The sequence below is a fragment of the Sciurus vulgaris genome (assembly GCF_902686455.1).
Source record: "Sciurus vulgaris genome assembly, chromosome: 5".
Lineage (NCBI taxonomy): Eukaryota > Metazoa > Chordata > Mammalia > Rodentia > Sciuridae > Sciurus > Sciurus vulgaris.
In genome coordinates this window covers 118,472,765-118,497,327 of record NC_136465.1, presented here as the reverse complement: position 1 = coordinate 118,497,327, position 24,563 = coordinate 118,472,765, and the positions used below count along the sequence as shown (strand labels likewise).

Sequence of the window (24,563 nt, the reverse complement as noted above, 5' to 3'; positions counted from 1 at the left end):
GAGGTCCTTACTGAAGGCCCTGGTGGAGGTGATGGTCACAGCTGACTGCACTGCCTAGCCTTGCCAGCAGGAGGTGCCACATTCCAGCTCCTGGTCAAAGAAAAGGTGGGGTCTCAGAACAATGTCTGCTTCTCTGGGGATATCAAAATTCCAGCAGATGGGCTGATCCAGGAGGTTAGAATGCATGACCTGGATTCCAGGTAAGGGAAGCTGGAGAGAAGCAGAGGGCAACTGGAGGCAGAAACGATAGGAGGAAATTCATTCTCTAGCGGGTAAGTAAGGAGAGTATAGGCAAAGCAGATCAAAGTTGTTGCCAGATGAGATGTGGTATATTTATGCATGCATGTGTGTGTTTGTGTACGTGTTTGTGTGTGTGTGTGTGGGAGGCGGGAAATAGCATTGGTGAGGGCATGAGGACAATCAAAGGGTGTGGCTAAGAATGGGAACCAGAAATAAGAGATGTAAAGGCAGGACAAATGGCTCTGGGTTCTGCCTAGGGGTGCCAGTAAGTCCAAACCCCATTCCAATCTTTCCTCTTCTCACTCCTAGTTCCCTGAGCTGTGAGACCAGATTCTTGTGGAGGAATCCAAATGGTTTGAAAATAGCCTGGGTGAGTGCTTTCCCCCAAGACCCTCAGCCCCTGCCTAGGCCTTTGGTCTTTCAATCCCAAGGAACAGACCTGAGATAGCCACCCAGCCCCCAGTACTGCCTCTTATTTTCCCCATGTTCCTTTCAGGAGAAATGTTAGTTGTGAGACTCTTGACTCTCAGGTGGAGACTGCTATGCTTCTGTGCCAGGTCCTGGACCAGAACTACAAGCAGATGGGATCCTCGCTGAGGTGGTGCGCAGGGAAGCCATGAACTTGATCAAGCCTCCTGTGCTGAAGTCTCTAGACCCTGTCTACTCTTCGACTGAGCATTTGGATCAAATCCACCCCCGCCTTTTTTTGTCCTGGAACTGGTCATTGAACCCACAGGTACCCTACTATTGAACTATACCCTCGGCCCTTTTTATTATTTATTTATTTATTTTTGGTATCAGGGATTGAGCCCAGGGACATTTAACCACATCCCCAGTCATTTTTATTTTTTATTTTGAGACAGGGTCTTGCTAAGTTGCTTAGGGCTTCATATAGAGTTTGTACAGGATTTGAGGCTGGGTTTGAACTCACAATCCTCCTGCCTCAGCCTCCCCAGTTGCTGGGATTACAGGAGTGCACCACCATACCCAGCTTATTTTTTGAGACAAATTTTCATTAAATTTCCCAGGCTGTTCTCAAACTTGTGATTTTCCTGCCTGGGCCTCCTAAGTAGCTGGGATTACAGGCATGTGCCACCATGCCTGGGTAACTCATCATTAATGGTGACATTGGCTGGGAGGAAGCTGGAACAGGAGCCAGGGAAGATGGGGAGAATGAGGAGGCAGAGGTCAGAGTCTGGAGGTCCAAGAAATAAGGAAAGGAATAAAGACAGGTCCCTTGCAAAGGGTTGGATGGGGTGGAGGGTGGGGTGGATTTGGAATAGGAGTTGGGCCCTGGGACTTGGCTTGAAGAATTGGACCAAGGCCAGAGTGGTAGGAGGGGCAGAAGGAGGCTGGGTTGTTTTTTCCAACCTCTGTATTATTACCTCAGTTGGGGTGGGATGTCTAGATACTTCTCAAAGCAAAATCATTTTAATTTTCATGAGTCTAAAAACATACTATGAGACTGAGCATGTGGCACACGCCTGCAATCGCAGTGTCTCAGGAGGTTAAGGCAGGAGGATTGCAAATTCAAGGTCAGCCTGGGCAATTTAGCCAGACCCTATCTCAAAATAAAAAGTAAAAAAGGGCTGGGGCTGTAGCTCAGTGGTAAAGATCCCCTGAATTCAATCCTCCATACTGTATATAACAACAACAACAGAGTATGATAAACCCTGATCACTTTTTAGGTACTGTGGATCCAACCTAGTACCTCATGCATGTGAGGCAAGCACTCTATCATTCAGCTGTATCCCCAGACCTAGCATTTTCATTCTTTTTCTTTATTTTGGGGTACATGAACCCAGGGGCAGTTAACCACTGAGTCACACTCCCAGCCCATTTTTATTTTTTATTTTGAGGCAGCGTCTCACTAAATTGCTTAGGATCTCGCTAAGTTGCTGAGGCTGGCTTTGAACTTGCAGTCATTCTGCTTCAGCCTCCTGAGCTGTTGGGATTACAGGCATGTGCCACTGTGCCTGGCTTATTCTTTACTTTTTCTTGGTGCTGGGGATAGAACCTAGGGCTTTGCATGTGCTAGGCAAGAGTTCTGCCACTGAGCTATATCTCCAACCCCTGCCTTATCATTTTTTTTTTTTTTTTCCAGTGCTGGGGATCAAACTCAGGTCCTTGCACATACAGGACAGGTGCTCTACCACTGAGTTACACCCCTAGCCATTTTCTTTATTTATTTGTTTTGTGGTACTGGGGTTTGAACCTGGGGAGTTCTACCACTGAGCCACCTTCATAGCCCTTTTTATTTTTTACTTTGGTTAGGTATTGCTAAATTGCCCAGACTGGCCTTGAACTTGGGATTCTCCTGAATAGCTGGGATTATAGGCATGCACCACTGTGCCCAGCTCCATTTTATTTTGAGTTGAGACAGGATCTCATGGTGTTGCCCAGGCTGACCTCAAGCTTGCAATTCTGCCTTAGCCTCCTGAGTAGCTGGATTACAGGTATGTGCTCCCACACTGGCTTGCTTTATCATTCTTCAGGTAACAAAATCAATCTTAATTTTTTCTGTGATCCTCAGAACTGCCTTATGAGATGGGGAAGGACTCTGTTTTCCTCCTGCTCAACTGGGAGGAGGCTGAGGGCAAGAGTTTAGCCAGGATCACCCCCTGTTGAGACCTGGCAGAACCAGGTCAAATACCAGAGTTTCTCCCTCAGGAGTGTCCTACTTGGGGTAGGTGTAATGAACCTAGTACTGGAGTAGGTATATTAAGACCCTGGTCCTCTACCACTAGCCAGTGCCAGGCACCCAAGGGGCAGCAGTCTGGGTCAGTGTGACTTGGTGGCATATCTGGATGCACACTTGGAGTAGGTGTTGGAGGCTCTGAAGGATGTGATGTGAAGGGCGAGATCTGAGGTCAGCCCCTTCTCCACTCGGAGGTCCTTCTGCCCTGCAGCCCAGCAGATACATGGGGCTGTGTGTTGACTTTCCAGGATGTAGGAGTGAACAGTTCTTTTATTATTATTATCATGGTAAAATACAGAAAACATGAAAATAACCATTTTAACTATTTTTTAGAGTACACTCATACTGTTGTGTGTATTCATATTGTTGTACGATCATCACCACCATCCATCTTCAGAACTTTTCACCTTCCCTAACTGAAACTCTGTACCCATTAAACTAACTCTCCATGTGTCCCTCACCCCAGCAGATGGCAAACACTTTACTCTCTCTCTCTGAGTTTGACTCAGAATGGGCTATTCTTAGCCTCTCCTTCCAACTCTACACAGACTCGTTCTCTGGGGGTCTCTGGCCTGCCTGTCACTGCTTTACCAAGTTGCTGCCACCACTGTGCATTTGCCATAGTTTGCCTCTACTCCTCCCCTGGTGCTCCTTTAGGAGGGCCCCATTCTCTTGACCTTCACCTTACTCTTCCTCTACTTAGCTGGATGTCTCCAATTCCTCCCTTTATTCCTGAACCCAGCAGGTGCTCTTGACATTGCTCTGGAGACTATACCATCAAATGACCTTCTCCTGCTTATCACCCAAAGTTGACCTTCCTACACTACTTAGTACTTCTGGCCACTTCTTGTTTTCCACTTCTTGTCTTGGTCTCCTGGAGAAAGGGAGAAAATATAGGTTTTGGAAACTCCAGAGATCTGGGTTGAAATCCTGATTGCCTTTTACTAGCTTGGACTATGGATATTATTATACTATGTTTCGAAGCCTCAGTTTCTTTATTTCTAAATCAAGAAAAATAGACAGGTGTGGGAGTATATACCTGTTAATCCCAGAAGCTTGGGAGGCTGAGGCAGGAGGATCTCAAGTTCAAAGTCAGCCTCAGCAACTTAGCAAGGTTCTCAGTAACTTAGTGAGAACTTGTCTCAAAAAAAAAAAAAAAAAGGGCTGGGGATGTGGCCTAGTGGTTAAATGCCCTTGTGTTCAATTCTTCAGTTCAGTTGACCCTCTTCTTGTCTCAAGAACTGCTTGCCCCTTTATTGTTTATTTCCTCAACCTCTGTGAAATTCCCTCTTCTACTCTTTGTCCCTCTGAGCTCATCCAGCTGCAGGAGGAACTTCTACCTTTCTTCATGATAGACAGAACTTGGTTCTGCCTCCACACAGAGGGCAGGTCTGCTGTCTTTCTGTGGTCCACATGCTTAGCACATGCCTGGCATCTAGTGGCAGGACAAAAAAGCAATCCAAATCAACCAAACAAAAAAAACCTGATAAATACTTCTTTCTTTGGCATCCTGACTCCTCCTCCACAGACTGCCTGCCATGATAAGGGAAGCAAGGTCCACAATGGGATTGGTATAATCTGCTGGAAGGGTGTGATCCTGGTAACTGGTTCTCAGCCAAGGGTGGATGCCTTCTCTTTGCTCTTATAGTTTCCTTCTTTGTGCACTCCGTAGACCAAGATTAAGGAAGTGGCTCCTGAAGTAGAACCTTAAGAACCTGAGGAATAGGGGCCCAGACTCTGGCGGGTGAAGGCTGGTCCTTTACATCCTTTAGCCTGTTCATACCAGCGCTTTCTAGGGACCACTAGTGGCACACAGGAAAGGAGACAGCTGTACCCATCCCCCTTTCAGTCTCACCTTTGTCTTCTGGGATGAGAAGGGTTGTCTGCAGGAATGAGATGGGGAAATCTAGAAGACACAAACCTCCCCTGCCTAGTGTCCTCCCCCACAACCCCATATAACGGTCTGATCCGTAGCAGGGGAGTACAGACTGTCCATCTTCCCCCATAGGGAGGGACCCGACTTTTGACATATGATTGAGGATGGCCCTGGATAAAGGCCTTCTCCCCATTTCTCAGTTCAGGAGCCCTGGAAGATGAAGGGGACATGAACACCCCCTGCCCCCCCCCCCCCCCCCGCAGGCTAGAAATGTTGGGAGACTCCCAGGACTTGCTGCCAGGGACTTTCTGGAAGTGTTTATTCAGGCCCCACCCGTTCAATCCATAGCTTTCTGCAGACTCGGGGATTGGGGCGAGGGCTTAAACAGAAAGCGCGAGGATCCGGATGGGGTCTCTGGGTGATGAAGGATGAGGCTTCTCGGAGACCACCTATTCACTTTGCCCCAGCTTGGCAGTCTGGGTGCTTAGAGGGCAACTCTGGGTCGACCATCCTTCCTTTGGCTCTTACCAGCCTCCTCTGCTTCCAAGAACGAAAGAGAACCGGGCGGTGCTCCGTCCTGCTTCCACAAGGGGCCCGGGCGCAGTGAAGTGCTGCCCTGGGTGCCTTCTCTTTTGGGGGGCGAGCGCTGGCTTCCGGGTAGGGGCCACGTGGCCCTGGCCGGGCGGGGGGCTCGGCCCTCCCTTTGCTGACCGTGGTGACTCAGGCCGCAGCTGTTCCCGCGTCACATGAGGAGGCTGGCGGCCACCGGGCGGGGAGGCGGCGGGGGAGGGGGCTGTGGCTGGAGCCGGGGCGGGGCCGCGCGGCAGGCGGGGCAGGAGCTGGGGGGCGCAGCTAGAGAGCCCCTGAGTCGCGGCGGGAGAGGAGCGCAGAGCCTCCGGGAGCCCAGGTGAGGCCGCGGGGCCCTTGGCGGACGTGGGCCTGGTTGGGGAGACCACTTCGAGTGTCCTCTTCCAGGGGCTCGCTCCAGCCTCCGAATACCCGCCCCGAGCTCCACGCCTCTCCCGAGACCCTCGAGTAACTTTGCTTAAAAGTTCGAGGAGCCTGGGCAGGATGGGGTGGGAGCGCCGGCCGCACTTTTTTCGCGGGGAGGACCGCACCCAGCGGAAAGACGCTGGGGGTCGGGGTTGGGCGGAAGACTGTCTTTCGGGGTAACTTGGGCGGGAAGTGGGTGTTTGACGCCTGCGGGCGGCGGGCAGAGGGTCGGCATCAGGCTCGAGCTCTGCGGGCGCCCTCGCGTCTGTCCCGGGCTCCGGAGGCGGCAGGGGAGGTCCAGGCTTCGCGGCTGTAGCCCCCACACCTCTCCGGCCGCCGAGCAGAGGGGGCTGGGAGACGTGGATCTGACCGCGGGTTTCCGGGTGGGAGGGGCCGGGAATGGGGGCCGGGCAGGGAAGGCCTCGAGGGCCGGCGGGGAGCCCGGAAGCCCCGGCCCCCCTCGGCCCCTTCTAATCCCCCCGCCCTCCCTCGGCCCCAGGCCCAGCAGCCATGGCGGTGGAAGGAGGAATGAAATGTGTCAAGTTCTTGCTCTACGTTCTTCTGCTGGCCTTTTGCGTGAGTGGGGAAGGGGAACGATGGAGGCGCGCTGGCAGGGTGCAGGGAGCCCAGGCACAGGAGTGCTGAGGGCTGAGGGACTAAGAATGAAAGCAGCTGGAGACCAGATGTGGAAAGAAAGCCCGGGGAAAGGGCCGAAGGCGGAGCGGACACCCCCTCCTCCAGTTTTCAGGGACTCCTGAGGCTAGTTTGGACCGAGAATGGCCAAACTGGATGTGCAACACCCCCACCCCCACTTCTCCTGGCCCTTCCTGTCTGGTGACCCAACCACTTGTGATATGGGGCAGTGGGGCAACCGCCAACGGCCTGATGCTATCGCCACGAGGCTTTCCTCCACTCCTCACCCTGCTCATCCCTCTCCATTCCCTTTTCCCACTTCCACCCTGTCAGCTGATTGAGGATGAGAAAGGGCTCTGCCCACCTTAATTTGTTTCTGCCCTGGACTCCTCCCTGGGATCCTGGCCTTAGAGGCTACTACTGTTTGTTCAGGGAGGGGCACACCACTCTTGCCCCTTTTCCCTCCTTTCTACTCCCTGTCTTGAGGACCTTAGTCACTGGAAGGTAGTGAGGGGGCAGATCTGGGAGGGAATCTGGCTAGGAATCCTGGGGGCCCATAAAATGTGCTACTTTTAGGTCAGGAATGTGTGCCCTGGAGTCAAGGCTTTCTGTGTACTTCGCTTTTTTGCATGGGTCACCCCCTGGCTAAAGAGCTGTTTAAAGGAAGTCCTGGCTTCAGGCCTCCTTCTCCCTGAGTGCCTTGAACAGATCCCGTCTTCATTGTGGGTCAAGGATGGGAATCTCCCTGTCCCTAGTCCAAAGTTTCCTAGAGGTGTGAGAATCTCTCTTTTGGATGGGGTCCTCCCTGTGTCCCTGTGCTGCTGTATTGTGGTTCTGGTCTAACCCTCACTTGCCTTCCCCTTCAGGCCTGTGCAGTGGGATTGATCGTTGTGGGTATAGCAGCCCAGCTTCTCCTGAGTCAAACCATAACCCATGGGGCTACTCCTGGTACCCTGTTGCCTGTGGTCATCATTGCAGTGGGTGCCTTCCTCTTCCTGGTGGCCTTTGTGGGCTGCTGTGGGGCCTGCAAGGAGAACTACTGTCTTATGATCACGGTGAGTGGGACTAGCATGGGTGCCTGAGAGTGCCAGAGGGCACTTCTATGGTTGGGGCTCACTAGGGTGGTAAGGTGAGGTGGGCTTGGGAGGAGGACCTCTGCAAGCTTTCCAAGGACTGGCTGGGCCAGAGCAGGTCTTTTTCATTCAGACTCCAAACCTGACTCCCATCCTTTGCTCATGCAGTTTGCCATCTTCCTGACTCTTATCACGCTAGTGGAGGTGGCTGTGGCCATTGCTGGCTATGTGTTTAAAGACAAGGTAAGCAGGGCTTTAGGGGAGAGCCCTGCCTTGTGCTGCTCTCGGACCCCGTTCTCTAAATTTTGCCCTCAACAACTCTCTTCCTTACTCTAAGGTCATAACAGAGTTTAATAAGGACTTCCAGCAGCAGATGCAGAATTACCCGAAAAACAATGATACAGTTTTGATTCTGGACAAGATGCAGAAAGATGTGAGTGGGGCTGCTGGGAATAGGAATAATGTGGAAAGGGGATTCTTGTTTCTATACTGAAGATGGTGATTCACTTAGCATATTTCCTCCCATATTTCTCTACTCCCAGTTTAAATGCTGTGGGGCTACTAACTACACAGATTGGGAGAACATACCCAGTATGGGGAAGAATCGAGTCCCTGACTCCTGCTGCATCAATGTCACTGTGGGCTGTGGAACTGATTTCAACCAGCATGCAATCAATACCCAGGTAGGGGGAAGACTGAGATAGTATGGGACTTAGGAAATCTGGGAAATGTTTAGGAGGTAGGATAGTTAACCGGGCAGGGATGGGGACGGCTATGAGAATTCTGGGGCTGGGGGAAAGGACAGAGGGTTTGGGAAGAGACAAGAGGGGCCAATGAAAGTATATAGGATGTTTCAGATAGTCTTTGCCTTGTGTTCCTGCCTCCCTACAGGGCTGTGTGGAGAGGATTGGGACCTGGCTGAGGAAGAATGTGCTGGTGGTGGCTGCAGCAGCCCTGGGCATTGCTTTTGTAGAGGTGAGAAGCCCTGGGCAGGGGCTGGGACCTCTGGGGTGGGGACAGAGAAAATGGAGAGGAGGGTACTGGCTTGGGGGACAGGGAGTTTTGAGTGTGTTTGGAATCTTGTGGGTGTGTCCTAGATAGCTTGGCCTTCTGAATCTTATCTGCCCTCTTCTCCATCTTTCCTTCTAGGTCCTAGGAATTGTCTTTGCCTGCTGCCTTGTGAAGAGTATCCGAAGTGGATATGAAGTAATGTAGGTGGTCTGGTCTCTTCAGCCCCTCTAGGGGAGTGGAATAGAATCTTTCAGGTTTTCCAATTAAACGGATTATTTTTTCAGACCAAAAAGAGATGTTTTCAGTTTGTCTTAGAGTGATCTTTGAGCCATTTTCTTTCCTTTTTCATGTTCCTTGTCGTCTGGAAACTTTCTCTGTGTGTAGCTCTGGGAGAGGCAGGCCTGAGTTGAGGGGTGTTTGGGAAAGGAGGATTTTGCCAAAGGTCTTGGTCCGGTTGAGGGTGGGAGAAGTGGGGATCCTAGAGGAGGCCATGGCCCAGTGCCTACCCTGTCTTGTGCTCCCAGGCTTAGCACTGGAACATTCATGAAGCTACCTTGTATAAGCCAAAGGGATTTTTCACCAAGGTCCTACCTGGTAGAGCCCAGTCCATATCCATCACGTATCTCTCTCTGGCCTTCTGTACACCTCTGAGGGCCAGCAAACTCCTTCCCCCTCTAGTCCTCAAGGGGATCTTGCCTCTTTCAGAGTGGTGATAACATGCTTGAGACCTGTGAGACTAGTGTCCCTCATTTTTCACTTAATAGGTGAATTTAAGTGAGTATTGCCTTCTATTAAAACCACCCAATCTGGCCCTGAACCCTCTTCATCACCTACTCTTCTCCCCCAGGAAAAATAGATAAGGACATTCCTGCTACAAATACAAAATTGTAACCTTACTCTATGTAGAAAAATACCAGAAAAGTGCCTTCTAGTGGCCATCCTTCCACATGCAACTTCAAATGTCACCTATAGATGCAAGGCAATTCCCTTATGCCCCCCAGTGGGTGCTAGCTGTTTTGCAGGCACTGAACAGGCCAGAGACTGGGCAGTAAAACAGCTTAGGGTAGTTAGCACTTAAATGGGGTCAGTTTCCCACTGGACACCTTCATTTTGCCTGCCTACTGTTTTTATTTTTTAACAATACACATTCAGTGTCTATTTTGTGTCAGGAAGTACCAGGGTGGGGACAGAAATAAAAGTCCTTGCCCTTGAAAAACAGTCTGTTGTTGGTAGGGTGGATTCAGTAGACTGACTGGGAAGGCTTGGGAAGGACCCAGGCGAGCACAGCATCCACCAGGCTCGCTGGCAGGTAAGAAGCAGGCAGCCAGAGCAGCTTGGCGTCCCAGCCTGGGCTATAGCGGGTTCGGGGGTGACGAGCAGTCAGGGCATGTTCCACACATTTGCTCACCTTGGTTAGGTCCGGGTCACAGATCAGGTTCATGATGCGTCGCTGCACTTTCAGGTCTGCAGCCCCATGAATGGTTGCAATTAGCATCACTTCCCCACTCCACCCCATCTTAGGCCCTATTTTCTAGATCCTTGGGCTTATTGCCCCATAGAGATGAATCTTCACTTCCTTCCCCATTTTGGGGAGAGGGCAGGTTCTATCTAGTCTGGACACTTTCCTGGGGCCTTCCATTTATAAACCCTCCCACCTCCTCCTCCCAGCTGATGAGGGTCTGGCCTTTCTGATCTCTCATTTCTCTCCGTGTACCCCTGTATGTGCCCAGCTACTCACACGTGGTGAGGAAGGCCTCCCCATAGTGGGCCTGCATGGCTGGAGGTAGTCTTGCCCAGCAGGCCTGCAGGGTGTTCTCCAAACTCTCCAGGTTGGTCACAGGGGTTCGGAAGAAGCCAGGCTCCACGATGGAGACGCGTACCCCAAAAGAAGCCACATCCCGCCTGGAGTGTGGGTAGAGAGGTTTCTGGGTTCTTGCCCTATAGGGAGGGGACTTTCAGGGACATATATGGGGAATCTTAAGATGGAAAGTTATCACAGGCCAGGGACATGAATCCTGGTAGAGAGACTCCTGATATCCTGGGACAAGGGGCTAGTGGGGTAAAGGGAGAGAGGTGTGTGTATGATGGGAGTCAAACCCAGGGCATTGTGTATACTAGTCCAGTGCTTTATCACTAAACTATGCCTCTGCCCAAGGGAGGTGTTTTTTCCTGTCTATAATTCAGAGTAAGGGCCAGACAACTTTCTAAAAGGGCCTGATAGCAAATATTTTAGGTGCTGCAGGCCAAGAAACAAAGTTAATGGTATTATTAGGTAGTTATATAACCATTTATAACTCTTTAAAAATGCAAAAACCATTATTGGCAAGATATTGAGAGTTGCTGCTTGCCAATTCTTGATCTAACAGAACCCATTCCCTAGCTCCCAAAACACAGGATTGAGTCCTGAGTGCTGGACATGTAATCTAATGGGGAGAGTAGCAACATATCCTACTACCCTTACCCAGATGCACAGATCTAAGGAAAAATATGTGTTATATGATGTCAACTGCAAAATTAAAGACTTTAAGGGACAAGGACAAAAGTACACATTAAAATGATCTGCTGAGTGATAGTGGTGAGGGCCAGCTTCCTTAGAAGGCATGCTCAGCTTGTACAACTTGGGCTTTGCTCCAAATTCAGGCCCTGCTGCCCCCCTGTAGTCCTCAGCAAGACTCCTTGGTGCTTCCATGGGACTTTTGAATGTTGTTATTTAAAGATGAGGGGCAGGAGAACATAAGGACCAAGCTCCACAGGCAAGCAGACCTGTGGGTAGAGGTCCCAGTGCTTCCATAATGAGTTTTGTATTAATATCTACTCTTACAGGATTGTTGGGGGAATAAAATGAGAAAATGTAATGTAAAGCTTCTTACTCATTCAAGTAACTGGTAGTAGTAGTTTTGCTTCTCCTGATAATGATAGCAAGCTTTTTTTTTTTTTTTTGAGTATTTACTATGTGCCAGGCACTGTTGGGATCTTACATATACCTCATTTCATTCCCAATACCCACAAGGCAGGTCTTCTTGTCCTGATTTAATAGTTGAGGAAAGACTGGAAAAAGACAGTAACCTACCTAACGTCATGAAGATTGCAAAAATGCTGGGCTATGAACCCATGAAGTCCAGCCCTAACCTGTTTCCCTGTCAACCTTCCTTGGTGTTATCCTAATCATCTCTGTGGATCAATGCCAAGCAGGCACTAACACGAATGTTCAGTGGGCTGCCTGTCTGGCTTGGAGCCCAGAATCCACCCCTCACCTCAGGCTGTCAGAGAAGGCCTCCAGGCCAAACTTGGAGACACAGTAGCCCCCGCCATTGGCTGCCAGGCGACCTAGGACGCTGGTGATGTTGACCACCCGGCCTCGGGCCTTTTGTAGCAGGGGCAGTAGGGCAAGGGTGACCCCGATGGGACCCATCGTGTTCACATCCAGCACCCGATGGAAATCATCCCGTGTCAGCCATGGTGTGGGTCCGATGATACCAGCCACACCAGCATTATTCACCAGACCGAAAAGCCCTGTGGGGAGACGAAATGGGGTTTGTGTGTGTGTGTGTGTGTGCGCGTGTGTGCGTGTGTGTATGTTGGGGTGGTGGGGTGAGACACTTCCATGTTCTTCATGAGAGGATCTGAACATTGTTTCTCCCCACTAGTACCTCTAGCTTCCCACAGCCCTTGCAAGTGACTCTTGGGGTAATTGGGACCAGGAACACACCATACCATGTTCCTGGTGGCTTTACCAAACTTACCTGCTTCCCTAACATGTGTCTCCACCCATTTTGCTACACGCTGGACACTCTGGGGATCAGTGACATCCAGCAGGGTGGTATGGAGGCGGGAGGAGGCCATCTGTTGTAGGGTCTCTGCACCAGAAGGGGTCAGGCAGCTGGCCAAGACTCGGAAGCCCCTCTGGTCCAGTCGCAGTGCCAGAAGGCGCCCGAAGCCTGAGTCACAGCCGGTGATGAAGATGAAGGCATCGCTGGCAGGCAGGCTCTGCCGGTCCCTCAGAAACCACAGCACTGCCCAGAGCAAGGCACCCAGCAACACAAGTAGCCACATGGCTGGACCCGAATGACCTGCAGGTGGCAGCCCAGGCTGAGCAAGAAGGCTTGTTCTTTATTTTGGCCCCGAAGCCGGTGCCTGTAACATCCTTTCTAGCTGAAGTGACTGGTCTGAGCAGATTGAGAAATTATCTGTTTGGCAGATAATTGGCAAAGTATGGCTTATTGGGTAAAACAAAGATGTGGGCAGACACTATATTTGTGGCTAACTAAAAGGATGAGCTGGGTCCTGTGTGCAGACCTGCCCCATGGGAGCAGAGAGATCTTGTTTGCTCATACCTTTCCTCCTACTAAACCAGGGCCACTGGAAACTATGAAGTATAACCTGAGCCTTATTTTTGGAACCACATGTAGGGCCAAGAGCCCTGCATTTCGGTCATGATGGCCCCAAGCTTGCTGTGTAATGGTAGGTATCTTTCTGTGTCTCTGAATCTATTTTCTCATCAGCAAGCTGGGTTACCACCCCAGGCCCACTCAGAATTGTGGAGAATCAGACATAATGTGTGAGGAAGTACGTTCAAAGCTTTGAGTTATCAATACATATCTAGTCTTCCTGTAACACCCCCAACTCCCACTGTCCCACTTACCTACTCTGGGGAAAGCTGGCAGATATTACAACGTGTGAAGCTGCTCCCTTAAACAGAAGTAAGAGACTTTGCTTTCAGTCTTCCCAGGCTCCCACGCTAGCTGCAGCTAAGTCCAAAGTTCAGAGTGGGTAGACTTGGGAGTCAGGAGTGTTAAGTGCACATGTGATGGGGAAGGGGAGGGTCAAGGAGGAGGAGCTAGGGCGGCTGGAGACTGTGTGACTGAAGGGAGGTCTTGGCAGAAACCAGATTTGTTCAGGCCACCTCCTGCGCTATCTTTCTCAGCCTGGGTTCCTGATTATTTATGCCATGGGCTCTCAGGAGGAGGAAGCTATCAAGGATGGCAGCTGTTCCTCTCTGTTGGTGGCTCTGAACCTGTCATTCCTCTCCATTCTCTGTCCTGAAGTGCCCCCAAGAATTAATCTTCCACCTGGTCTAGACTCATGACACTGCTTAGCGCCAGCCTGGGAGAGGCCACAAGCACGTGGAGAGGCAGAAAGCCAGAGATGGGGACTAGGCCTGCTCTTTGTCTTATTTCTCCTCTGCAGGAAACTGAAGTCTGGAACTAGGAAGCATGGGGCACTGGAAACTCTTAAGTATAACCAGGACCTTCTCTCCAGAGGTGTGGGAAACTTCCACCCTCTGCTTACCCAAAGGAACCTGCATGAGGCCTGAGGAGAAGAGAATTGGGATAGTAAGAGGAAGCCAGTTCCACCCTTTATCAGAAAGGCACCTCTCCCTCAGGGAAACCTCTGAATCCTCTTCTTCCAACTCACATTGAAGCTAGTAGCTCCTTAACACACACCACATAGAAATGGACACTTGAGTTTTATTCATCAGTTACCTCTCAGTCTCCTTCTTGCCTCTGTGGGTGAGGCATGAGGGGTGGGGTAGAGGAGGAGGGAAGAAGGGCTAGGAGGGGGCAGACTGCAGCTGCCCTTTGTAGACATATTCCAGTGCAGTGGCAATTGTGCGCATATCCAGTTCGATGCTCCGAGCCCAGTTCTCTACATCCCCGATTTCCTGGGAAGGATGAGAGGAGGGATGGAGTCCAGGAATCAGGGTGGGTAGGGTGGGTACAGGGTTCCAGTGTGGCATTCATCTTCTGAAAGGTCTTTACTTGGCTCTACTAAGGATTTTATTATTGATTATTTTTTATTTTTTGTGGCAGTAGATTGAACCCAGGGATATTCTACCACTGAGCTACACCTCCAGACCTTTTAAAAGAACTTTAAATCTTGAGTTGCTGAGGCTGGCCTAGAATTTGCAATCCTTTGCCTCGCCCCACAGTAGCTGGATTACAGGAGTGTGTCATCTGTATCTAGCTCTTCTCTCTCTCTCTCTCTTTTTTCCAGGTTGGCCTTGAATTCCTGGAATCAAGTAATCTTCCTGCCTCAACCCTTTTGAGTAGCTGGAATTACAAGTGCACTTCACAGAGCTGGGCATGTTCTGAGCACGTTTTCCTTTTTTATATCTTATTTAGAGACAGGGTCTTGCTGAGTTGCTTAGGGCCTCACTAAATTGCTGAGGCTGACTTTGAATTCTCCTGGCTCAGCCTCCCGACGCTGCTGGGATTACAGGGCTATGCACCACTGTGCCTAGCTGAGCACTTTTTCTTTCTTTTATTCCAGTCTAGGGATTGGCCCTGTACTACTACTTCCACCCCGCAGTGCCCTGCTTTTATTCTTTCTCTAGCTTCTCTGATAGAGGTATCTGAGACAATCCCACTTCCTCCTAACGCAAGGCCTGATGGTAACCAGACTGGAGGCAGCCATTGGGGGTTGTGACATGGGGAGTGTGGCCCACCTTGAGTGCTTGGTTGAAGTGCTCCACCATCCCGATCCACTGGCCTGTCTGCTTGGCAAACTGGGCAGCCTGGACCTGAAGGGTCTTCACCTCATGGTCAGCTTTCTCTGGTTGTCATGTAGGCCGTGCCACACTAAGAGTTGGAGGAGGGGAGAAGGTAGCTTCATCCAACCTGAGGGAGTGGGCTCCACGAATAATATTCCACTGTAGTTGGGAGGCCAGTTAGGAGTTTAGGGTTGGGGAAAATCTTAGCATTGGCTCTTCATATATTGTAATGCAAATGACTCAGTACCAGTATGAAAATGAAGTCCACTTTTTTCCTTCCACTCCCAGGCTTCCCAAGTAGAAGCCAGTTGGGAAGCTCCACTGAAACATACCATCTCCTATTCCCCAAAGGAGTTTCCTGCCCGCTGGGTAGGGGGAAATGGGAGGTGGTTAACGTGTGGGGGACAGTCCTGAGGAAACTGGGAGGTGTGGCGATGCTAGGGAAAAATCCAGCAGCAGGGACAGCAATGTGGCAGTGACTACAAGTCTCAGGGGATCTGTGCAAGGAAGTGGGGAAGGAATGGACCCTCTCTGAATCTGGGATGGGATGGGAGAGCAAACCCTCTTCCCCAGAAGCCCTGGCTCAGGAGAGGATAGTACAGGGGTTTCTTCTTGGCTCTGTCTCTTTCCTAACTCTTCTTTCACCCACACAGATGAGAGAAACACACACTCCAGGCAATCATTTTCTCTTCTCCTCAATCGAGGTGCTGGCTGCAGGTTACTATTGCTACTACTGGATTGGTTGTCCCCCAATTCTCCCAACAATGTTTTTTTGCTTCCCTCCTTCCCTGCAATGATTATTCATCCTTCCTTATGGTTAATTAAATTTTTCACCCCCCTTACCCCCAAGCTCTAGGTCTGCCAGGAGAGTTCACATCCGGTGCCCACTGGAATGTGTGGGGGTTGAAGGAGACAAGGGATTTGGGGGGGGTCAAGAGAGTGGGCAGGACACCTGACAAGGGCTGAGATAGACTAAGCCTTTTGTTTTCCTTTCTGGGGTATAAGAGAACCGTGGGCAGCAACACCAAAACCCTTTCTAATCTGGCTTTGGCTTAGCTGCCCCTCCAAGCTGAAAGTGGGGTGGCCCTCTAGCAAAGAGAAGAGAGAAAAAGCCTGGGCCAACTGCACAAATGGTGGCACAGCACAGCTAGGAGGCGCCAGTGTGGGAGGGAGAAGGGACAAAAACCTGCTCCTCCTCTTTGGGAAACAGCACTGAGTGAAGAGAGCTGTCGGAGGAAGGGAGTATTAGAGGTCTAACCCACAGTCATAGACTTCTTTCCCCTCATCTCCCCCAGATGAGTAATGAAGATGACACCCAGCCCTGCGTGACTCCCTTGGATGACTCAGTCTCTGGATTCACAACCAAGCTGTTTTAATGGCCCTGGGGTGGAAAGTAGCACGCTGCTCCTTCCTTCCAACAGAGGGATCAAATCAAACCTGCTGTATCTCTTCTGAGTCAGTAAGGGTCAAGAGACACAATCTTGTTCCTTCCCAAGTCTTTGGCAATTATTGGCATTCTCATTTAGGCTTGGGGCAGGGGGTCATCTCTGGAGACTCAGGAGGGCAGGAGACAGCCTGGCTCTGTCCTAGCTCCTGGCATAGTTTCCACCTTCACCCCCACCAGCTGTGCCATCTCTTTCCTGCCAGCTGTTGCTCAGGCTTGCCAGGGGTGGGAGGTGGAGGAGAGGGTGGGTAAGCTATGGTGAAGGAGGGTGTTCTCTCTCTCTGCACAAAGTGACAGCTGGACTTGGAAGGGCAAAGGGATGTGGGCAGATGGCATCAAGCTGTAAGTGCCAGGCAAGTTAATGTGAGGAGGGGGAAATCTGGCCGCCTCTTTAACCACTGCAACTGCTCCTCCCTCACCCAGTGTCAGTGGTCAGAACTGACTTCAATCTCTCTCCACAAAGTTGAAATGGGAGGCCAGGGTAGAATAGGGGAAAGAATGGGGCATCCCAACCCTTTAAGAGCAGTCTGAGGGTCAGACACCTTGTTAGTGGCCTGACTTGGGTGGGTGGGGGAGGGACCTGGTGTTGATGGGAAGAGGTTCATACCCCACATTGAGGTGATCCACCAAAGCTTCTGTCAGGCACGTCGCTGCAGTGATAGCCTCGCGCCTCCTCTTCTCTAGGGGTGGGGGAAAAGGGATTGGAGACTTGGTTTTTGAGGGGCGGTGCCAAAAGTTCCTCACTTGCCCATTACTGTTCTGCTAGTTCTCCGAACATCCGACTAATCTGAGAATACCCTAGCTTAAAAGGATCTTGCAAAGCATAAAGTAATCCCCATTCATTTTAGAAATGAGAAAAATGATACCCTGAGAGGGGAAGGGACGCACTCGGGGACGCGAACGAGTCAGTTTCAGCGCCCAGGACTCCTGACTCCCAGGCCTTCTTTCTCCACTCTCTTGGCTAAAGAATCTGTAACTCCAGGATTCCCAGCCTAGATTTAGGAAAAGCAGCGCCCCATCTACTGGGTGGTTTCGGGCCTCCTAGAATCCAGTCTCTGGGAAGTCCCTGACACCCTCCTCCCTTCAGCACAGTTCCTGCCCACTTCCAGGATGAGAGGCCCCCCGACCAATGGCAAGGCGTCCCTGAGCAAGGGGCGGGGTTAGGGTGACGCCGAGGCGGGGATCGGGGGAGTTGCCGAGGGGACTGGGGAGTTGCCAAAGGGACTGGAGCCCGTTGGCCCCGGAATGAAATTCCAAAAAAGCCGCCCCATAATTCTCTCCTCTACACCCGGTGACCGCCAGGCCTAGCCCTTCCCTGGATCTGGGCTGTTACTCGAGGTCTAGGCCTGCGGTGGAAGCTAGGCCGCGGCCGGGGACGAAAAAGGCCGACAGGACATGCGGCCTCACCCTGCAGCTCCTTGCGCTCATTCTGCTTGGCCTGGTGCTCTTTGAGCAGGCGGGACAGCATGGTCGCGACGGGGCTGGGGGTTGGGCACGTCGGCCCCCCTCCTGCTGCCGGAGCTGGACTGCACTTCGGTTCCCGCGGGGCCGGGGTCACGTGACCACAATGTCACGTGAGGTCGGGAACCGCCCTCTTTTAGAGATGTGGGTGGTTGGTTAGTGAAGATCTTGACGATTCCAGCCTAGAGGATTGGCACGGCCGATGAGCCCTTTTCTTTATTGGGAGCTCACTTTGGTGAGTGTTGGAAGGCGTTTTCTTTAGGACCCATATTTCAGAGCCAGTTTTTAACATCTCCCTCGGTTCTCAGGCGTTGCCAGGCTGTCCATCACGGTTCGGTTGTTGGGGCAGCAGAGGCTCCCTGGACTCATTGAAATTCTTTTCCTTCCCTCGCCTTACCTCCTGGCAGTACTGGCCAGTTCTCAGTTGATTCTCACCTCCCTCTCTCTACAAGAGAACGCTTTCCTCTCTTCCAGCCCATTCTGTTCTCACCACACCGCCGAGGTCCGTCAGCTCTGGCTGATCATTGTAGAGAAGCATTTTAGAAACTTCAAGAGGCCTTCTAGGGAGGTTTGCTAATTTGGCGGACTCCGTGTGGTGAATGTACAATTCCATCTCTGTCCTTTTGTGGTCAGGGAATGCGAATCCATTTTAGTCTCAGCAGAAGTGCTGCCGCCAAAGTAAAAGGTAAATTATACAACGCCTCTCTGAACTGAAGAGGAATGTTTCCAGGATTAACTCCAACAAGAAAAATTATAAACATCATCAATATATTGCTGTTGCTACAATGACTCTTGGTGTATCTTTTTCTTTTTTTCCTTTCTTTAAGGGAAAAAAAAAAAAAAACTTGTTTAGAGATGGGATTCTCGCTTTGTTGCCCAGGCTCGTCTCAAATTCGCCATTCCACTGCCTCAGCCTCCTGAGTACTGGCACCCAGCTCTTAATGCATCTTCCACTAACATGCTGAGTGACTTTGGGCAGTTTGCTTATCCACTCTGGATTTTAGTTTTCTCTTTAGTAAAATAGGGGGATTGTATTAAATCAGTGATTCTCAACCCTGAATAAACATACAATCACACGGGGAAGCTTCATTTATTTATTTATTTTTTGCGTTACTGGGTATCTAAATCTGATCCACATCCCCACTTCTTTAAAATAAAAACAAAAAAATATTTTTTGTGGGTACAGGGTTTGGTCCAAGTTGCTGAAGCTAGCCTCAAACTTGGTGATCCTTCTGCCCTAGCCTCCAGAGAAACTGGGATTACAGGTATGCATTACTGGGGGAGGTCCATGGGGGAGTTTTTAAAAAAAATTACTTGATCTAAAATGTATTAAATAGATTCTCCAAGAGGTGAAGCCTAGACATCAGTATTTTATAAAAGGCTGTTTGAGTGATTCTAATGTGCACTGAGTGTTTAGAATCACTGGGCTAAATCACATCTAAGACTTTCCAACTTTGACATGCATGCATTTAATGATTCAGTGGCAGAATTAAATTTTATTTCATATATCAACTATCAGGAGAGGATAAATGAGTACTGGTTATGTTAGAATAAAACATTCTTCTTTAATTTTATGAACAAGAGTTAAGAATTACTGATTGGTTGGTTGATTCAGCTATATACAAAATAGTACTTTAAATCCTGAGAGATGTGCAACTATCAAAAGATAAGTGAGGGGGCTGGGGAGATAGCTCAGTTGGTAGAGTGCTTGCCTTGCAAGCACAAGGCCCTGGGTTCAATTCCCAGCACTGCAAAAAAAAAAAAAAAAAAAAAAAAAAAGTGAGGAGAAGCACATGAAATGTTTAAGTGGAAGCATAAAGCAGAACATTAAGTGCCAGAATAATAATTTTAAATAGGAATTGGGGTGTAGCTCAGTGGTAGAGTTTGCCTGGAATGTGGGAGGCCCTGTGTTTCACCTCCAGCATTGCCGGAAAAAAAAAAAAAAAAAAAAAGAAAAAAGAAAAAAAAATCTAAGTACAAGTGTTTGATACTGTGTATGAAAGTGTCTGTGTGCTCATTTGTATATTACAAACATTTCCCCAATATTTCCTGAGTACTTACAAGAGGTTAAGCACTTTACATGTTTTAATTTATTTAATCCCTCAAACAATTCTGTAATATTATTGTTGTCTCCAATTTGCGAGGAAAAATCAGAGGTATGGAACATATAAGTAATGAAGCTCAACAATGTAGGGCTAGGATACCAATTCCGGCTGTGACACCAGAGGCTGTGTAACCACTCTATACTGCTTAATTCATGGGAGAGACCCCAGGAGGAGAGGCCCAGATGTGCTTCTCAAGGAAGGTCCCTGTGTGGTCACTATGCCCCTGGAGTTTGTAGGGCATGAGCGGGAGGGAATCCTGGCAGGGGAGGAGTGTTTGGGAAGAGGCTCTGCCCCGGAGAAGGGCTGATCAATAGAAGCGGGAAGTGTGAGAGCATCATAGGGCAGCCTGGCCCAGTTCTCCCCCCTCTCTGGCTTCTGCTTCCATCTGCAGTGAGCAAGCAAAATAGAGGCAGGTTGGAAGGTGTGTGGTGCTTCATTCCAAGTTGTGGGACTTGGGAGGGAAGGATTTGGGCTGGCAGGGGTGCCAGAGATGATGACGTGGTACAAATGAAACAGAGGGCGAGGGCTGAAGGGGGATGGTGTTGGGGGCTTCAGGGATAAGTCTATGAAAAGATTAGGCTGACTCAGGGAGAGTGTCAGCCTCATCCTCTGTTACCCTCACCGCTCTTGGCACGTCTCCCAACATTTTCACAATCAGGTTAGAGACTGCATGGATTCTGTAGACATTAGCCCTGCCTGCCTCTTCTATACACTGGCTGTTCCTTTGCCCTAGAGTTGGATAGTGAACTTTATCTGGTGACCCATGTGATCTCTCCAGAGTGATCCTCCATGTTTTCTTTTCCCAGGTCCTTGTTGTTCACTGTCTAACCTCAGTTTCTGCTGGGGGTGAAGCTCTGATCCACCTGTCTGTGGTACAGATGGACTCAAGTTGTACACATATCCAGAGACTGACTCTTGAAATTTGAAGTCTCTTTTCTGCCTACCTCTCCCTATAATTTATACCCAGATTCTTTTTCCTTAGACAGAATGAATGCAACTCCATGGTAATTTTTCATTTAATTTAGAGACAAGTTGCTTAGGACCTGGCTAAGTTGCTGCAGCTGGCCTTGAACTCAGGATTCTCCTGCTTTAGCCTCCCAAGCTGCTGGGATTACAGGTGTGCACCACCATGCCTGGATTAAAATTAGTTTTAATTAGGAAACTCCAAACTGATTGACTGGGAAAGCACTAGGGATGGAAGTTGTTGAGTTGTTAGGGGTTGGGTGAGGACTGAGGGAAGCCACGGAGAAAGTGGAGAAGGCTTTTGCATACTGGGAAATCTGGCTGGGCTTCAAGTGAGGGGGCCGTTGGTGGTGTGGCCAAGTTCCAAATGTTGGCCTGAAGCCAGGGCTCAAAGAAAAGGGGCCCTCAAGATGGTCTAAATGGCTCCCTGTGGGAAGTGACCTTCCAGTCCTCCTCTCCCAAGATGCAAGAGTATCTCTTAGATCCTCAAAGACTATAGCAGTCAAGCCATTTCCCCATAGACTCCCCCAATCACATTTATGTTCTTTCTCTCACAGCCACTCCCAGAGTTCAAACTTTGGCTACAGCCAGAATTTAGAGGCAGGAAGGAGGATTCCAGTGCTGGCGAGGTGGGTGGGGTGAGAAAGTGTTCATGCTGTGCATTCTGGGGAGGGAAAACCTGACCCTGGGACCTATGCTTCAAGCCTCTGTTGCCAAGTGAGGTGGAGGGAGAAGTTAACCCTGGAGTGTGTGTTCTGGAAGTGTTTGTTTGTAAGCTAGAGACAATGGCTGGAAAAAGTGTGATCCAGGGAGATGAAATTAGGGATCCCAGATGGAGGGGAAGGAGGTATTAGCAGGGGAGGGAATGGAGAAAGCCTTATTTTCCATTCAAAGGCCAAAGTCTTTGCTGGTCTGGACATTTCTCAATGTTTGAAGAATTTTGAAATTATTTTGAAATAATTTTGAACTCAGAGGAACTCATGTATGCAAAAATAGTACATGAGGTCCTGTGTACCCTTCATTCAGTTTTCCCCAGTGGTGACATCATATATAACTGGTAGAACAGTATCAAAACCAGGAATTTGACCAGAATTGCTAACTAGCCCACAGGCCTTATTCAATTTTCACCATTCACACTTGCATTCATTTGTATGTATGTAGTACTATGCAGTTTTATCCCATGTATCCCTCAGCTCAACCCCAAGTAGATAAGTAGCTTTCTCCTAAAGCAGCAATTGAGACCAGAATGTTGGAGTAGAACATAATATTGTATTGAGAATTGAATTAAAAACCATTGCTTGAGTTGGGGGATGTAGCTCAGTGATGCAGCATCTGTTTAATCATGCACAAGGCTTAGGCCCTGGGTTCAATCCCCAGCCCTCCAACCAACAAATAACAACCCCCCCAACAATACTGATACTACATTATTCCACTCATACAGCATTTTCAAATGACAAAAACTATAGAGATGAAGAACATATTAATGGTTTCCAGGGCACAAAGATAGGTGGGTCCATTATAAAGGGATAACAGGACAGCATAAGGGATCTCCTTTATAGAAATGAGCTCTGTATCTTGATTATGTTCCATTCCAACATTATGGTCTCAATTCTGCTTTAGGGAAAATCTACTTGTCTAAATTTACTAGGCTGCTCTAGTGTTCTTGTTAGTTACCAGCCCTCCCTTGCCCCACTATTTATAGACGGGCTAATTTGGGTGGCCAATCTTTTCTGCTTCTTCCTCCTGTGGCATGTGAGGTGACTTCTCAAATATTTGGGCAGAGGAGGTCAGATGCAGATTCTTGGCATCTGATTTCACCCTTAGATTTATCAGAAGCCAGAGGAGTGGGAACAGAGGCAGGCAAAAGCTGCAGGTGCAGGGAGGAAGGTGGCAGGGGCTCTAACGGTTTTATGGCCTGAGTTAAGAGGTCTGGACTGGGAGTTAGATGTCCTGGGTTCCATCCTGATTTTGCTATTCTGCATTCTCTTACCAGCTTCTCTCTACTGTCTGGGCTCTGAGAAAAAAGATGGAGAGGGCATGTCTTGGGGATAATTAAGGTAGAATCCTGGTCAGTACATGTATTTCCTTCATAGCACTTGTTTAGAGAGGAACTACTGCCCTGTGGAGGATGTCCACAGGTGAAGTATTACAAAAACAGAGGGCCAAATCATCAAACGTATTTTAACTTACCTGGAGCAAGGATTGTCCCAGGGCCAGCAGACTGAGAACCCACCTTTTTTTTTTTCTACAAAAAAGTATGATTTTGAATAAAGAATCAAGTGAGACAAAGGGGTCATGAGAAGAGGCAGTAAGTAGGATACATATTGAAACTCTGAGGAAAGGAAAGGAGAGAATCATAAGAATATGAGAGCAATTGAAGGGCAGAGACATTAGTGACATTGAGAAATAATCTGAAAAAGATTCCAAGTGTGACAGAGAGAAGTGAGGGGGGCAAACATAGAATTTGTGATAGACAAAAACAGAGAGAAGGGAAAGACGGACAGTTGAATAAACATGACCAATATTCAGCAAGAAAGAAAAGTGGGGAAGTAGGAGCCTGCAAAGTTCCGGTTTTGCCAAATTATTTCCTATCTTTTCTCCTGGCCCCATTTCTGGATTGGAGTTATAAATAGCAGAGAGTTGGAAAACGTCCCTTTTGCTTCTGTCCCAGCCTGGGGGGAAGGGAGACGAAGAGGGACAGGCCATTCAGTCCCTGTGGAAGATCCCTTCTGCTCCACCCACCTCTTGTCTGAGCCAGCCCAGGACTCTGATCCTCTAGTGTACTTCCCCTCTGATGCATGGGAAGTGTACAGTCCTGGGAAATATGGTAGCTGAGACACCCATCCTTCAGTCTCTTGGGTCCAGTCTCTTTCATCCCTGCCCTTGTTTGACACCTTCTATCTCCTCCTACCAGCTTAATTTGCTCTTCATATATTACCCTCAGGCTTTTTCTTGTCCTCCCCTCCATTCCAGTCTTTGTTGATCGAATTATTGCCATTCTTTCGCCTTCTTTTCTCCATTTCTCTATTTGTTACCCTCGCTGTACCTCCGGAGTTGTTCTTTCTACAACCTTGCATCTGCCTTTTTCTCTGTTCCCTTGAATGCTGGCGATGTGCGGGGCGTGGCGGTGCAGGGCTGTAATTCCAACCACTCAGGAGGCTGAGGCAGGAGGATCACAAGTTGAAAACCAGCCTCAGCAATTCAGCGAGGCGCTAAACAACTTAGAACCTGTCTCAAAATAAAAATAAAAATAAATAAAAATGGTTGGGGATGTGGCTCAATGATGAAGCGCCCCTGGGTTCTTTCCTTGGTACTAAAAGAAAAGAAAATGCAACCATGCAGTTAGCATTGCCTCAGTCATTGACGGTCTCTGGGAGGTGGGAAGTGGTTCTTCAGCAACCTAAGGGATCCTCTGTGCGACGGTGGGGAGGCGGGATCGCCAAGGGACCATACCCCCAGCGTCTCTCCCCTTTCTTTTCTCTTTTTATGTGTACAACTCTTTTCCCAGGTTGTCCTTCGGTCTCATCCCACTTCTCACTCTCTTCTGCTCCTGTTTGTACTTCTTTCTCCCCATTT

At 49.4% G+C, this 24,563-nt stretch overlaps 3 protein-coding genes across 6 annotated transcripts; 1 reads left to right on the top strand and 2 right to left on the bottom strand.

Annotated features, from left to right (window-relative positions):
* Nucleotides 1-5,577: 5,577 nt before the first annotated feature.
* Nucleotides 5,578-8,820, top strand: CD63 (CD63 molecule). The gene is made up of 8 exons (XM_079142796.1): nucleotides 5,578-5,721; nucleotides 6,307-6,383; nucleotides 7,307-7,495; nucleotides 7,682-7,756; nucleotides 7,851-7,946; nucleotides 8,056-8,196; nucleotides 8,405-8,488; nucleotides 8,663-8,820. The coding sequence occupies exons 2-8, from the start codon at nucleotides 6,318-6,320 to the stop codon at nucleotides 8,726-8,728; spliced, it is 717 nt and encodes a 238-aa protein (XP_078998922.1). The 5' UTR covers nucleotides 5,578-5,721; nucleotides 6,307-6,317; the 3' UTR covers nucleotides 8,729-8,820.
* Nucleotides 8,660-13,833, bottom strand: RDH5 (retinol dehydrogenase 5). Of its 4 annotated transcripts, none has more exons than XM_079142792.1 (5): nucleotides 13,167-13,833; nucleotides 12,268-12,613; nucleotides 11,779-12,037; nucleotides 10,263-10,462; nucleotides 8,660-9,988 (listed from the first exon to the last, which is right to left on the bottom strand). In XM_079142792.1, exons 2-5 carry the CDS (start codon nucleotides 12,575-12,577, stop codon nucleotides 9,765-9,767), a joined length of 993 nt encoding a protein of 330 aa, XP_078998918.1. In that variant the 5' UTR covers nucleotides 12,578-12,613; nucleotides 13,167-13,833; the 3' UTR covers nucleotides 8,660-9,764. The 4 variants fall into 4 exon arrangements, with proteins under 4 accessions (XP_078998918.1, XP_078998917.1, XP_078998920.1 ...); XM_079142791.1 differs by having other exon boundaries at nucleotides 12,268-12,594; XM_079142794.1 differs by having other exon boundaries at nucleotides 10,263-10,426; nucleotides 12,268-12,594.
* A 139-nt stretch (nucleotides 13,834-13,972) lies between these two features.
* BLOC1S1 (biogenesis of lysosomal organelles complex 1 subunit 1) lies at nucleotides 13,973-18,045 on the bottom strand. The gene is given in 5 exon segments (XM_079142797.1): nucleotides 13,973-14,186; nucleotides 14,970-15,083; nucleotides 15,087-15,102; nucleotides 17,066-17,138; nucleotides 17,866-18,045. Coding segments are annotated over 5 exon segments (375 nt in total). The 5' UTR covers nucleotides 17,927-18,045; the 3' UTR covers nucleotides 13,973-14,075.
* Nucleotides 18,046-24,563: the final 6,518 nt, after the last annotated feature.

Coding starts and splice junctions, on each gene's coding strand:
- CD63 (XM_079142796.1), top strand. CDS start 6,318: ATGGCGGTGGAAGGAGGAATGAAATGTGTCAAGTTCTTGCTCTACGTT. Junction 7,496..7,681: donor ACTACTGTCTTATGATCACG/GTGAGTGGGACT, acceptor TTGCTCATGCAG/TTTGCCATCTTCCTGACTCT. Junction 8,197..8,404: donor AGCATGCAATCAATACCCAG/GTAGGGGGAAGA, acceptor GCCTCCCTACAG/GGCTGTGTGGAGAGGATTGG.
- RDH5 (XM_079142792.1), bottom strand. CDS start 12,577: ATGTGGCTACTTGTGTTGCTGGGTGCCTTGCTCTGGGCAGTGCTGTGG. Junction 12,038..12,267: donor GACACATGTTAGGGAAGCAG/GTAAGTTTGGTA, acceptor GTCTCCCCACAG/GGCTTTTCGGTCTGGTGAAT. Junction 9,989..10,262: donor GGAGGCCTTCCTCACCACGT/GTGAGTAGCTGG, acceptor ATGGGGCTGCAG/ACCTGAAAGTGCAGCGACGC.